At 41.0% G+C, this 15,816-nt stretch overlaps 1 protein-coding gene across 4 annotated transcripts in view; it reads left to right on the forward strand.

Moving 5' to 3' along the window:
• The window catches only part of SATB1 (SATB homeobox 1), an 84,958-nt gene that overhangs the window by 20,453 nt on the left and 48,689 nt on the right, over window positions 1-15,816 (forward strand). For all 4 annotated transcript variants that reach the window (XM_045297582.1, XM_004704018.2, XM_004704021.2 and 1 more), the window contains exons 6-7: window positions 7,303-7,414; window positions 9,707-10,161. In XM_045297582.1, coding sequence (XP_045153517.1) covers window positions 7,303-7,414; window positions 9,707-10,161 — 567 coding nt within the window. The remainder of the gene's footprint in view (window positions 1-7,302; window positions 7,415-9,706; window positions 10,162-15,816) is intronic.

Below are 15,816 nucleotides of genomic sequence, written 5' to 3' on the forward strand. Positions count from 1 at the left end.
CATTTCCCTTCCATCTTACCCCCAAATAGAAATGAAAAGAGTGGGGGGCTCCCTGTTCATTTTCAGCCCAAGTGTTCCTTGTCCCCACAGATGTCTTTCTGAGCGTTTATGCGTACCTGATATCTTTAGGATTAAAGATAACCCTGTTTCCTCTGGAGCCCTCCTAGCATTGCATTTGGATGTGGAGTTGATTCCATTTGATATGAAAACTTAGGTTTGACCTTTGAATTTTCCACACACCTATGAGAAAGATCCGTACCATAGCTACACAGTGCTGTAAGAATTCAGGCTCTTGGTAGAATATGAAATATTGAGAAAGAGGGTGGGATGGGGTGGGGAGGCACACGAGGGTGTATGAAGTTGTACTCCCTTCCCTGCCCCCCGCAAATAAAAATAAAAAAGAATAGCAAGCCAGTAGTATGACAGATTATTCAGTTAATGCTCATTTTATTGAAAATTACCCCCCAAAAAGGTGCTTAATGCTTCAGTGCCTTTAATACAATACATAAGGAGTTTACTGTCAGGATTCATGCTCCAGTCCTGAAAATTAACTTGTGGGCTTTATTCTTCACTCTTCATAGGCTGAGAAGTCAAAGGTATCATTCAAAGTGTAGACGTTCATTTCAGAAACAATTAATTTAGATTACGCCAAAGACTTAATTTACCTTTTAAAATATGGGCATTATATCTTTATATATTATATATGTAAACATGCATGCATATGTGTATATCTGTGCATATATATGTGTGTATATATTGATATATAATTATAAATAGAGTAGAACTGTGAAACTAGCCTTACAGAATTAAACCTGGGCTAGGTTATTTCCCTTGCTGTCTCTAAGAGTATTCCAATTCAAAACATACATTCCTTCCTACAGAAAAAGATATTCAGATTCCTTAGTGAAATTAATTAGCATTCAGAAACCAGATAGCATGTTTTTGGGTATTCATGAGATCTCTGTTTGAAAAAAATGTTTTTAACTTGTAGAAATGTGTTGCAACACACAGATGGGAAGAAAAAGAAAAAAAAATCTCTTTAGCAAGCACTGTGTGTAAAAGGAATATTACATTTTGCACGCTCCTGATTGCTGTGTATAAACAGTTTTTGACATCTGTCTTTATAGTTTTCGAGGAGAGGAAGACTTTGTTAAAAGAATCGTTTTGATACAGCAGTCACCATTTCAGTCTTGCTTTACCTGTATTATGAAAGCAGATGGTCTGCATGTCTTTTGAATATTTATAACTATCAAAAACAATCTCTCGCTATTCACCCTTAGGCTTATGAGATGTCAGGACTGTTCTGGTTGAAAAAAATCATCTTGGGTGTTTACAGAAAGAGGATTACATTAAGCTGAAATGACTATACATTTTCCAGTTTAATATTTGTCCATCAGCTGTTTAATCGTATTTAGATAATTGTGTAAATAAGATGTGGTCGCCCTTGCCCTCTACTGATGGAGCTTGAAAGCCGTCAACCTGGGTGAGCCACCATTTCGTAGCCGCGCTTCCTCCCACCTCCCACCACAGTGAGACAGTCAGCAAGTCCTTAGTAAGTTTGATTATGACATCGCAGCGCCATTAAAACAGCCCCCCCCTTCCAAAAAACACGAGTGCACAAAAAGCCACGATGCAGATCATGTGAAAGGCTGGGGAACTGCTGGCTTCCAGCATAGGCTGCTTAGTTTATTAGCGTGTATTGTAATATGCAAATATGGTCCAGCACTCCAATTACCCTGTAAAGATGGCACGACACTCTGTTCTCTCTGAGCTTACAGAGCTTGGAGGGTATTTTGGAAAACTTTTGGTACAGTGGGGGTTAACTGTTTTTTGACTGGAAGCTGAGCAATCAGAGATAACAGATTTTGCTGTGGTTGGTTGATTTGGCAGAAAAGCATGAACAGTTTTGGTTTAAATGATTGAATAACCTGATTAGCATTGTTTTGGGGTGGATTTTTTTTCTCTGTGTTGTTGTTAAAGGCACAACAAAGCAATTTTAAGGTTAATCTGATCATTGGTTTTCCCTGGTTGATGGACCTTTTTTTAAAAAGGTGTTACCTCTCCCAGACTACTTCAATGGCTACTATGATGACCAAGTGACAAAGATAGAAGTATTTCCATCCTCTTCCTAAACGTGTTATAAATAGGCACCTACAGTGGATGTAGTTTTTCATCAGGCATTTGAAAGGAATACAGTATTTTGAAAAACGTTTTTGTTTTGTGTTTTAAATTCCAAGCGAGAGACCTGCAGTGTTGTAGAGTAGGAGTTCAGAATGTTCTTAAGTATATCCAAGGCAGGCTTTACAAATAGTCCACCCTTACCTTTTCACGATTAGAAAGGTTATAAATAATGCATTTGGCTGAAAAGGAAGCTCAGCCTGTGGCAGATGGTATCATTCTAGAGTACCGGGGTTTCTGTGAAGATGGCATTCTTTCAGCTCGGAACTTCAGCAGACTCTCAGAAAGAACTGAAGCTCCTCATAGGGAGTAGACATGTGCTTTATGAATCTTAGAAAAGCTTACAACTTGGCCCCTAGGATGAGAATATTGTGTCACGCTGGGGTGCTGAGATCCACAGACGCTTTCTGCCAACTTTAAATTCTCACTCCCAACACTGACGAGCTGCGGCCTATTTAATGATAAGGGCACTGTGTAGCATTTGAACTTGGGATTTTAGCCTACTTGAATTTTGTCAGCCTGATTATTTCATTGATGTTTTATGCAGACTGACCATGGTATAGGAAAACTTGCAATGCAAGTTGTACCTTTTTCAAAGTGCTCTGGAGAGCTTGTATAAATAGACTCGTATCTACACACACACACACACACACACACACACACACTCACACTGGCGGGAGGGGAGTGGTGGGAGAGAGAACTGGAATAACATACCCGCCAAGCACTGAGACTTCCGAGACATCTGTGTGGATGTATTTTGAAAAACCTGGGAAGGGATCTCTTGCAAATTAATGAACAAAGGTTCTTGAAGCTCTGATTTCTATTGTGGCAACTAAAAGTGGTGCATTTAAAAAGATTCATATGACAATTAAGCGATGTCTGCCATTGACCTTTAAGAAGGGGGAAAAAAGAAAAGGCATTTCTTTTTCCCTTTTTCCTGGTGAACTGCAGTAATGACTTCAGTGACTCGTTATTGATCTCCTAATACGTGCCCAGCCCTGTGATGAGTATGTGCTCCACTGAGATCAGGCGCAAGGTTCTCACAGTCCACAGTGAATGCGGTGCTGTGCTGCCGACAGGGTGCTCTGTGAGGTGTGACACACGAGGGATGCACTAAGCCATAGTGCATCTGCAGGATATTTGGGGAGTCAGGAAAGGCCTAGCAGAATGAGGGATACCCGGCCTGGATCCAGAAGGATGAGAACCTTGTGTGAGTGCCATGGGACAGAGCAGGGATCAGGCATTTAACTCAGAGGAGTGGGATGTGTCTCCTTTCATTTCAGCTACCAGATGCGTGCCAACTTCTGAACTTGCCACCAAGTGAAATTTTGGAACACCTGGGACAAGTACTCTTTTTTTTCCTGGAGCACTTGACCCAACTTGAAACTATTAACTTATGATGCTCTTTGTTCTTCATAAGGATTTTGTTTGAGTTCACGTACATCACTTGACTATTTTGTCTGCTATTTTGCTGTTGATTTAAAGCACAGTCGTTTGACTGCTCTGAAATGTAATCATGAAATAAAAGTTCAGGAGGGGAGAGGAGGCGGAGGGTAGTCAGAGTAACGAGCGTCTCTTCAGCCCTGGCGAGGTAGATTCCAGGCCCTGTGCTCCTTGCCTCACTTGCATTAGTTCATTATCTGCCTCTCTTGGTGAACTGTAAGCGCCAAGAACGTGGATAGTATGTCTCTTCAAGTCATCGTTCATCTAGTGACCAGCCGAGTGCATGGCACATAGTAGGAGATCAGTAATATTAAAAAAAAAATGCCTGGAGAATGAAAAGGACCAAACAGATGGAGTCTGAGAACAGATGACGAGGTGAGTGCGACTGTTGGTCCCCTCTAACCTGGGGGACTTCGGATGATTATTTAATTTGCCCAAAGTCATACCACCAATGTGTGACAATCTTAGGCTTGAAGGCAGATGTCTTTGATTCTGATTTCATCCAATGAAGATTTAGTTCATATTTATTATATGCCAGGCGTTGGGTTGAAAACGGTATGGCTCTCAGGACTTGCATGAATTCATAAACGAGTGCTTTCTTTCTAAACAAATGTCTGACCCCTTTCGTTTGTTTTTGCTCCACGTTCATCACCCCAAGCCTCTCATTTGAACATCTTGCCATGACTCCCGTTCCCTTCTGCAGCTCCCCTCCACCTGGGACATTTTTGACAGATTTCAACTTCTGCTATTTGCATTACCAAAGCTTCAAGCGTTTCTTTCTGATTTCCCAAATTGAATATGACAGTACCGAATTTGAACTTTCAGATGCCATGGCTTCACAGGCTCCGGAAATCTCTCTCTTTTGCCCTTGAAACTCATCAATCTGAGTCACGCCTCAAACGTCAACACAAAGATGTGCAGAGAGACTCATGCAATGGCTAAATGAGAACATAGTGGTACAGATTAATGCAGTGTTCCCATAAAAATAGAGGGGACCCTAAGTTACCTGATGTATGGACCATTTCCCACCTGTCCCCAAACACAGAAAGACGGGGACTGTAAGAAATCATTTGGCATGCCTGGTTGCTGTAGATTGTCTTTTGAGCTTTGTCTTGCGTAGGCTAATGTTTAGGTTAATCAGAGTTTTTAGGCACACATGGCGTGCAAAGCATCAGTCACTTAAGGACAAAGCCTACCAATTTATGGTTAAACCAGGGTGTTGGGGAGCTTTGCTGATTATGCACATATGGATATTATTTTCCATATATGGATAATAATGAACTGCATAGCACTATTACATATGGGCTCTAATTTTGAAGAAGTATTTCAGCCTTATTAATTTTTTTTTTTTTACCCACTATGGTTTTTTCTTCTTTCTCCTCGGAGCTTTTCCATTGTCGGTGTACTGAGTCACGTGAAATAGAGTTGTCTGTTTCTGGATCTGCCTTCCTAACAGAGAGTAAGCGTCTTACGGACAGGGGCTATGTCCCATTCATTCGTAGTCGCTGGGCAGCAAGCACAAACATCACATTAAACTGAAGTCAACTGAATGTTGGGTAAAAACTGCAACAGAATCTTGATCCTCCACACCTTTTGATATCTAAAATGCACACAAACTCTTCTCTTGGCATGAAGGAACTGCCAGAATGTCTAGATAGACGAATAATAGTAATTTTTAAAATATTGAGCCCCAGTGGAAGACCATCAACTGCCATCCATTTGCAGAATCACCAGTATCCATCAGCAATCTCACTAGTTGTATTAGCGTCCAGCTTTATTGATCCTTTATTACAGTAGTGTCAGTGTGATTGAAGCTGACGGATTGTTAACTGGATCAGGTCATCTGGCTCGGTGTTGGCAACCTTGCTAAGTACCTTTTGCACTGTGGACTGGGAGAAGCTCTTAGTGAAATTGCCAGTTATTGGAGTGATGGCAGAGCGTCGTGAACACATTCGGGATGTTGTTTTAGAGAAATAAAATGTGAAAATGACTGTCAGGAAGAAAGTCCCCCCCCACCCCCCCAATCCCAGTGCTTCTTTGAAGCGATAGTTGCACTTCCCATAAATCTTGCCCCCTAGCAGATTCTGCTCTGAAAGTTTTTCCTCAGTTCTCCCCAACCATAATGAAGTGTGTGCATGTTACAAAATTGACATTGGCTATGGAGTTCAGGGACTACCAGTCATGATCAGAAGTGCAATGCATTAGAAGCAGCTTAAGAGAAAGAATGCTAAACAACACTTTTGTCCCCACACTGGTTTTTCTGGTTGTTCACCTCCTCTCAGAACCAGCCGCCCTCTGTGGACCTTTTCACTGTAGACCAGCTGAAGTTGGAACTAGAAAATTTGAGTTTCTTCACCTACGAGTGGGGATAGGCAGATATTTCAAAGCCTAGTTATTTCTAAGACTCGATAGGAATATTATTTAACTGTTAATAGAGAATGTGGGCATTAGAGTTAAAGCAAACCAGACACAGAAAGGATCCAAACCAAAATTTGCTGAGGAAGAAACCCGTCGCCTTATTGAAAGTGAACTTAAAAAGAGACTGGCCTGCCACTGCCCTAAAAGCATTTGAATTCTTTTAGATGATTTAGATCACAGAAAGGACCCCTGCTGGCATAGTGGGTTGGGCTACTGACCACAGCAGCTTGAAACCAACAGCCTCACCACAAGACACGGCTCTCCACTTCTGGAAAGGCCAAGAGCCTAGGAAGCCCCTAGACTGCCTTTGTCCAGTGGGAGGATGTCTGTGTGTGCAGATCAGCTCGATGCCAGTGAGCTTTTGAGCTTGCGTAACAGCAACGTCCATACTCTAACCTGTAGGCAGTTTTCATTTTCAGAACCTTAAAGACAAGGGGCAAGTGGCTTGGCTGGTTGGTTGGCTTTCTATGGTAGCCCGCAGAAATCTATGCATGAGATGTCTGTCTTTGAGGTTATCACGGTTCGTTTGAAGTTCAGAATCCAACGTTTACGATAGATGAAGCTAGCATGGAAATTGCTGGGTTGTTTTTTTTTTCTCTAATAGAGGATCTCTATGGGTAGTTCGCTTCTACTTAAAATTGGGCAGCCATGTTTTGAACGATGTGAAGAGGCCCCCCTCAAGGGAATATTCAAAAAAAGAGGAATGGAAAGTGTAAAGTGTGTCCAAAATTTAATGTGTCTGTGTGTCCCCTGAGGGTCTCGACAGTAAGCAAGCCCTGAACGAATAGGCCTGGGTAGGGGCCCAGGATTCTGCACTTCTAACAAGAATCTAGGTATTGTCGTTCTCCGGACCACCCTGTGAGTAGCAAGGATGCCGAATACAGTTGCTAACGCTTGAGGCTGCATTGCTTTATAATCGCAGTTATAAAGTCATCTTCACATACGTTGATTTGTTGGAATTAGTGGAAGTCTGTCAGTCTTCTGAGAGACTAATAGCGATTCTGTAAATGCTAGAGCAGTCAGTGGGCTGATTGCTGTATACTGGTCTCCATAGGCTTTCTACTTAAATAAGCATTTGATGATCTACTTAGTGGAGTTTCAGAAGTTGAGGCTTCAGGCTAGAGTGTGAAAGCAAAATGCACAGGTGCTCCTTTGATTGAAAAACCAACAACAACAAAACCAGTTTCTCCAATTGAAATAATTTCTGGATTCCATCTTGGGTTGCTATGTATTACAAATGTTCTCTCGCCCCCTCTCCTGCAGAGTATGATTTCGTCCATTGTGAACAGCACTTACTATGCAAATGTCTCAGCAGCAAAATGTCAAGAATTTGGAAGGTGGTACAAACATTTCAAGAAGACAAAAGATATGATGGGTAAGCAACAACAACAACACAGAATCCTTGCGGCGGCGGTGGCTACATACCATTACATGTCATTTGGGGGTTTATCAAAGTCACATCTAAAGCCAGGTCTTTTGATTGCCCAATTAGAGATCAATTTAGAATGTTTCTTTGGGGGGTGGGGGTGGGTATGAGTATAATGAGATAATTAAATTCAATAAATGTTTGTGTTTAAATCAGCCAAACTGACTTGGTTGTCAGACAGGCAGGAAACCCAGGCGTGAGGAGGGGAGCTGTCATTTTTTCACATCTCAGTGACGCCCTAACCAGGCCTGGAATGAATAACTAATATTAGCTGTGAACTCTTGCAGAGGTATAGCATGCATCTAGGTTTTTATTTTTGAGGGACAGAAAGTGCCTGTGTTTGCACCTGATTTTTAAGGAAAGCTGCAGTTTCCACAGATTGCAATCATGTGATTTCGGGAACACTAACCTCCCGCTCTCCATGCACATAGCTGTTGCTTGGCTCTTATCGGCCATACAAAAAGGGAAAAGGAAGAATCACTGCGTGATACATAACCATTTCATCCCAATATTGTCCCCTGTAATAACCCACCTTTAACCTATCATCTGAGGTCGATATCTGTTAACCTAGGAAGAACATTACAATTATCTGTAGTGTCAAATGATGGGTGAAAGTTGTATGTTTTACAACTTTTGCTTCACGGCTTTTGGATCATCCTATTTTCCCCCAGGTGAGTTTGTCAGTGCTTGCAAAAGAGAGACACTGCGATTAAGTTTAATGTTTTCATTTCTATTAATGTTTCCTTTTCTATATTTGCCCTTTCCAAATATTGTCTTTTAAAATAATGTCAGAATAGGGTATTTAATATGCACAGCTGTATTTCAATTTATCTCCGTTACTTCCATTTAATAACAACAACAATAACTTTTCCTAAAGGTTTTCAGAGGCAAGAGGACCTGAAACTTGAGCGTGTTTTCGCTTTTAATATTTGAACAGAAACCATCCATCTACCAAAACAGATTCCTTGCCTTTTATAGCCTCAGGCTGTAATGAAGATAATGCATCATTTTTGGAATAATTGCTTGAATTACTATTCTTCCTGAATGGCCCACTTGGGCTAATACCAGTGGTAGAAACCGAAGGATTGTTCCCCTAATTCTTAGTTAATATTTTTCAGATTTCCATGACTGTACTAACATGATAAGTTCTTCTAAATATAAAACCTGAATGTGTAATGAAATGAGAAATAATGATTGAAAAGAGAGTCTGGGAAGTGTGGCATGGTATTTGGAAAGCGTGACCTTTCTGAGTTCCTTGCCTAACTATTCCGGTTAAGAGCGTCCAACCAGTCTCCTCATTGCAGCAGCAACGAGCTTGACACACTTAGAGCTGACACTCAGCCAATCCACAGAGAGACTGGGGTAGGTTGGAATAAATTGCAAAATTGGTCATCACCACCACTGTACTAGAACAACTCCCCACCCCTTTCTTGCAAGATTGTTCTTAGCATCGGGAAGCAGCCCTAGCTTCTTAAGGAAATATTTGGGCCTCAGCAATACTGGCTATGCTGGCATGCCACACAATCAAGTATTCGCTTCACTCTATGAGCTACTTACGGATAAACAACCTTCCCAGGGTGGTTAAAACGACATAAACCATATAAAAATGCTTGACACAGGGCCCAGTATGCACTCCGTGATGTTACTGATTACTGTGGTCATATTTAATCATATTTATTATTTTATATTGACTCCTTTTTTATATTCACGGCAAGGTAAAAGTTGAACATAGATAACATCTTAGGCCCTTTTTGGCCTTCCAAATCTTTTGCTTAGAGTAACAAGATTTAATATTTACCACGAGAAAATCTTTATAAATTGCTGTTGTCTTTAGTTGCAACTTTTTTCTGAGCTCCGCCACTGGTTCTAGTTGCCATTAGGCAAATGACACCCTTTTAGAAGTCATTTCTTTACATAAGCGTCATTGCCGACAAGGCTTGTAAGAGTCATCCGTGAGGGTGGAGACCTAGCAGTTCAATTTGAACCCCAAACTGAGCTTCCTGGAATTGGCGTCTTGGATCTAAGCCACATTAAAAAAAGAAAGAAAAGAAAACAAGGGCAAGAGTATTTATCTTATCCCAAAGGAGAACAGCCTAGTGAATTCCATCCTGAAATTCCCTTGGTTTAATGGGCTCTTGGTTTCACCCCTACCTACTCTCTTTTTACCTAGAAGAGGGCAGACCTGGGTATCCGTGTTTATCATCATTGCCTTCACATGGTTTTACTTTCTGTCCACTCTAGTTGAAATGGATAGCCTTTCGGAACTATCCCAGCAAAGCGCCAACCATGTCAACTTTGGCCAGCAGCCGGTCCCAGGGAACACAGCCGAGCAGCCTCCATCCCCCGCACAGCTCTCCCACGGCAGCCAGCCCTCTGTCCGGACCCCTCTTCCCAACCTGCACCCTGGGCTTGTATCAACGCCCATCAGTCCTCAGTTGGTCAACCAGCAGCTGGTGATGGCTCAGCTGCTGAACCAGCAGTATGCCGTGAATAGACTTTTAGCCCAGCAGTCCTTAAACCAACAGTACTTGAACCACCCTCCCCCCGTCAGTCGGTCTATGAACAAGCCTTTGGAGCAGCAGGTTTCAACCAACACAGAGGTGTCTTCCGAAATCTACCAGTGGGTACGTGATGAACTGAAACGAGCAGGAATCTCCCAGGCAGTGTTTGCACGTGTGGCTTTTAACAGAACTCAGGTTAGTCTCGTGATACTTCTAAATGGTTTCTTCCTCTCCTGCCCGTGGTGCCCGTTATCTTCCCGCGCATGCTTTCCTTGTGGACCTGCCTTTTTGCTGTCTGCTAGCACCGTAATTCCTTGTTTTGTTTTTCTTCATCTGAGCCTATTGGCTGTTGCTTACGCTCTCTCACTTTCCCCGACCTGGTTTTCCAAGGGGAGAGCGACGGTTCAGAGGGAGCTAGATTCCAGGGCCGCAACGAATAAATGGGTGTCAACGCTATGCTATCCTGGCATTACGCATGCTTCTATATCATTGAATCCAAGACCGTTTGTTTCAGGAGGTTGAGGCAAGACTCCTGACTTGCTCAAGGTGATTGGTGGGCTTCCAGCGCCAAGCCCGGTGTGCTGTCCATTAATTATGTCCTAGCGCCGCTGTGACAAATTGACCATTTCAAGCTGGACCTTCAAAGGAAAGAAATGTATTTTCTCACCATTTTGGAGGTGATAATCCAAGTCAAGGTCTTGACTATGTTGATCCCTCTAGGTTTGTAGATTCATTGGCTTTGGTCTTCCCAACAATGTTGTGTGTGTGTGTGTGTGTGTGTGTGTGTGTGTGTGTGTGTGTCCCCGCCCCTGCACTCTCGTCCCAACATAACATGTAGACCTGATTCTGTTTAAGATGCAATCTACTCTGGTATGCCCTCATTAACACTATGAAAGAAAAACCCAGTTTCCAATCATATTTATAGATTAACAGGTTAAGACCTAAACACATGATTTTGGGACAGGGCTGCTCCATTGAATTCACGATAACACCCATATCATAATGTGAGTGTGTACATGAGCTTTAAGGAAGTTACTGTATAACTTTTAAGAAAAACACATCTCGGGGACTTGAGCGATGCCTGCATTTGACCTCACGTGGCCTTTGTGAGAGAATCATACCACTTCGTATTCATGTACAGTGTTTCATAGCATTGGCAGCCTTTCTCTGTAAAAGGCCAGATAATGACTATGGTTGGCTGGTGGGGGGGGGGGGGCTGTGGATCTCTTTCACACATTGTCCTGTTTAAATACACTGATTAGAAAGTAGCTTAGGGCTCAGTTTGGCCCCTGGGCCTTAGTTTGCAGGCCACTGTTGTAGACTTCTCACTGAGATCTGTATGTACCCCTGGTATTCACACCTTTGTCCTCGGGGCAAATTCTTGTGAAGATACTGATCAGCATAGAAGATGTTTTTAAGAGGCATGGAGAAAATATGATATATGAGAAGTCATCAGATAAAGATACTTGAGAGCCCTAAACAGATCTTGATTAGAATGTGAACCAGAATTTGTTTTTTTGTTGTTATTTTTGGAAACAAGTATGATATATATTGGTGTTTATTTTTTGTCCAAGCACATTCAAAAACTGAAAGGCCATGTAACTTTGATAAGAATGATGACGCATCCTTACAACTTTGCCGGTTTACCACTTGTTTGTCAAGTCTGTTGGTTTTTTTGGTTGTTTTTCTTTGTTTAACTCATCCTTTCTATTTTTTATATGTTACATGATTATAGAATAAAATCTGGGTACAAAAATAATCTAGTATTAATTCCTAGTTGGCAGCGTTTCCGTACCTAGGAGAATCCCAGCTGTGATTTATTTTTGGCTTGCCTTAACTAGATTGGGAGTTTGGAGACCTGACAAAGCCCTTAACTTAGTGTTGTTTTCAGTTTCTGCATCTATTTTGTGTGTGTGTGTGTGTGTGTACATTATTTATCTATTTTAAAGAGGGTAATTGCAGTAGGTTAGGGCTCAAGTTAATATTCAATAAAAATATCTTTAGCAACTAAGATATTTTTACAGCTTTAAGAAATAGTGGTCATTTTTAGCTGATTTATGTAACAGCTACATTTAGTTAGGGGATAAACCAAAAAGCCAAAGTCACCGCCATGGAGTCGGTACTGCCTCCCGGCGACCTTCTAGGACAGGGTAGAACTGCCCTTGTGGGTTTCCAGATGGTGACTCTTTACAGGAGTAGCAAGCCCTGTTTTGCTCCCAGTAAGGGGATAGCTGTATGAGAAAATAAATGAACGATGAATCAAAATCAACCCTCATGATGCCCTTGCTACTGGTAGCATTTTTCATCATTTTCTAACTATCAATACTATAGTTGTACTGCCTCCAAAGAATAGACCAGTTTAAGTCTCTACTCCAAAATTCCATAAAGATAGGGTGAATTGACTTGAAAGCCTACAAAGACATTGACATAGATACAGATTTACTGAGACCCACTCTAAAAACTGAGCAAATAGTTATTTCCTAAAGCTTACATGCTGAAGCATGGCAGGGGAGTTGGGCTGAGGGGCCCTGGTCACCACCCATCAGGACATTTCTTCTCTTGGGTTATGTCCAAGTCCTGACTTTGAGGACGGACCATGTGTTCTGCCTGTGGTCCACACCTTGAGAAATTCCAGGAATATCTGTAGGATTTTTTACCAGAAGAAAGGCAAGATTCTCTATTAATCCTGTTGAAAAGATGGCCACGTCTGTGGTTAACATCAAAAAGTGTGACTCTTTCTACGGAGAGTAGAATGAAAAACTTGGTACCGTTGGTTACAGAGCCTCCTAAGAAGAGCCCGTTTAGAAAAAGTTATGTCCAAACCAGTGTGTCCGAGGTCCTGGGTGGTAAAGGCATTAGACTTGACATCTTTATTTTGATATGTGGTACTCTTCAGTAAAAGTGGGTGCTGGGCCCTAGCTATTTGGCTTTAAACGAAGAGTATTTCTTTATGTATATTAAAGTGTGCAGCTTTTGAAAAGTAGCTTTTGCACACGCAAGCATGCATGTATTTCGGGTGGTCATACTTAAAATCCAACACACACACACACACACACACACAGGCACACACACACAGCTGCATTTATTTTAATGATTATACATTCATATGAATGCATGTAGTGTGTTTATTTCGAAGTGCATGCATTTCAATAAAAGCAGGTGCAGAGAGAGTGTATGGTGTGAGTGTGGCGTACGAAAATACACATGCTAATGCATATGTATAGACAGGGCGCTCTGCAGAGTTAAATAACACATCACACATTTGTGTGCACTTAGTACAATGTGCAATTCCAACCCCAACTTAAAAAAAATTTAATGTAAAATATGTACATACAAATCAAAGTTCTATGATATAATTGGATAAAGTCATTGTATCCCATAAACAGTATGTTAAAACATTAATAGATGACGATGATGTGAGTCAAGGGATTTTTTTTTAAGTCATTGACTGCTTCGTATAACTTGCAAATCCCATGTTTGATGTTTTAATTTTAAATTGGAGATTTTTTCTCATCGTCTTAGCGAGGTCTCCTGAATTAAAACATAACCCTCCTCACAACTTTCACACAGGACTCTTTAAAAATTTTTAAGCCAACCTTTTCTGAAAACTTTAAGGTAAAGCTGAGATAATTGTTTTTTTCTTTTGATTTTAATTCTCCTCTGAATGGATGGACATATGCTATTTAATTGCTATTGAAGATAACGGCTTTTAGTGTATGCCATTCATTCAGTTATTCCTGTTTGATTGCTTTTTAATGGAAACCTATGGCTAAAAATAATTGCAGAAGCTTCTGGGGTTTATACTTTATCAGTTCACCTCTTTGTCATATTGCTATTTTTAGGTTGTGATAGAAGGAAATATATTCTTTAGTGCCTTTGGTTTAAAAAAAAAAAAAAGCAGAGTTTAAGTCTGATCCCATGCAGTGTTGGGTTTTTTTTTTTCCCCTCTTCACCCCCTGCCTCTTGTCTTTGGCACACTTTATTTTCCAGTAAAATGAAGAATGAAGATGGATTATTCAAAACTGATAACAGTAATGGACCATCATGTAATGTTTTATTGAATTTGAGTTCTGTAAATTATGTGGTGGAGAGAAATTTGCCTGCTTAAGTATAACAGAAATTGCTACTGTGTTCCTATAATTCTTCACAGTGTAATTTAAGAAATGTCCACTGTCTATATCACCATTGAATAAAAGGTAAAAAAGGTGCTATTACCCCATTGCGACAGCTCTCGTTTAGTGTACCAAATGACAAAGATAAATGTGTCTGCTTATAACTTATTTGGCATGAATCCAAGGGAGTAGGTGGAGTTTGGAAACAGTCTTTCACCTGGACATGTGCTTAAAAACTCACCAAACACCAGAGGCAGGGAGCCTTGGAAGAATATTTTATGTATTTGCCCTTTTGAGGGTGGAGGTTTTCATCAAATCATATTTTCCTTCTGAGGACTTTGAAGTTCCACAGTGCTGATAAAATCTATTGGAATCAGTGATTGTGTTCAAAGAGGAGACGAGGAGGCCAGACAGGCTCTTTGTTCAGATTGGCAGTCTCTTTCACTGATCTGCTGTCTTAAAGAATTCAAAATTAGCTTTTGAAAGTACTGATAATATTTATGGAAGGTGGTTTCTTTTTTTCTTCATTCTTTTACAATTACGAATGCATTTTACTTGTAATAACGTGTAAAGTTTTGGGAATGTAAAAAGAAAAGGTTTAGAAACCCATCAGTAAATTCTTTCCTGGCTGGGGGCAAAAATTCTCCCTGACCCACAGTGTAACTACAATACTGCTGGGTCATTTAATGTCTTAATAGAGAGAGTACAACCTCATCATTTATAGGACGGAAAGCCCCAAAGAAAGGCAGCTTCTCTTTTCCAATACAGTTAATATTCATGATGTGCTGGTAAGTTCCTATGTAACATACAATTTAATCGAGTTCTCTTCAGAAACAGGGATGACTAATGCGTTGACCATACGTGCATAGTATTGGTTTTATGTTTTAATCCGGGTATTAGAGCCTGCCCTATGAGATGACAAGGTATGGGAGGATCATGCAATACTGTTTTTTTGTTCTTTTTTTTTTAGCATAAAGAAGAACTTTGGGGTGAGGGTTTCTTTTGATATCCACTTATGGGGCGGGTTACAAAAGATAAGCTGGCCCTAAGTGGCAAATCTTTTTTTTCAACAATGGGGAATGTAAGAGAAGGCCGTGCAGATGTGAACTCCACAAATGCAGCAAATTCAAGTCAGCCTGACCTGGATAGAACTGAAATGTGCATTCCCGTATTTGGGTCCTGTTAGCAATCATTTTGTACCCAGAATTATTCTAGAGTGTATGTATATGTATGTGTGTGTGTGTGTGTGTGTGTGTGTGTGTATATATATATATATATATATATAGTAATTAAACACTCTAATCAAACGTTTTTTTTTAAACAATCTTTTCAAGCGTTTCCACCAGGGGGCACTCCCCTCATTGAAAGCTCGGGGCCAAAAAAAAAAACACCAAAAAAAAACCCTCGAAGGTTTCTAAAACACCTGAGACCGTCTCCACTGGCTGTTTGACAGTCATTGAGGATCCAAGGGCTTGATGCCCTGCTTCAGAGCGTCAGTGTAGTCAAGGCAGGAAAACTACATGGCTCCATTAGAATAATTTATTTAAGTGGAACTAAAATACTTTGCCCCTAAAACGCTAGTATTATCAAATGGGAAGTCATAGCAGCGTCAAAATACGGGTAGAGAGCGTTCTAAATTCTCTCTGCGATGGCGCACTGCCTTCAGTTTGAAGGCCTGCAGTGGTGATGTGGGCTCATGCTTGTGAGACTTCAGAGAGAGCAATGTTCTGGTCCCGCC

Source organism: Echinops telfairi, unplaced genomic scaffold (assembly GCF_000313985.2).
Source record: "Echinops telfairi isolate 266 unplaced genomic scaffold, ASM31398v2 ScPeMD7_7420;HRSCAF=8458, whole genome shotgun sequence".
NCBI lineage: Eukaryota > Metazoa > Chordata > Mammalia > Afrosoricida > Tenrecidae > Echinops > Echinops telfairi.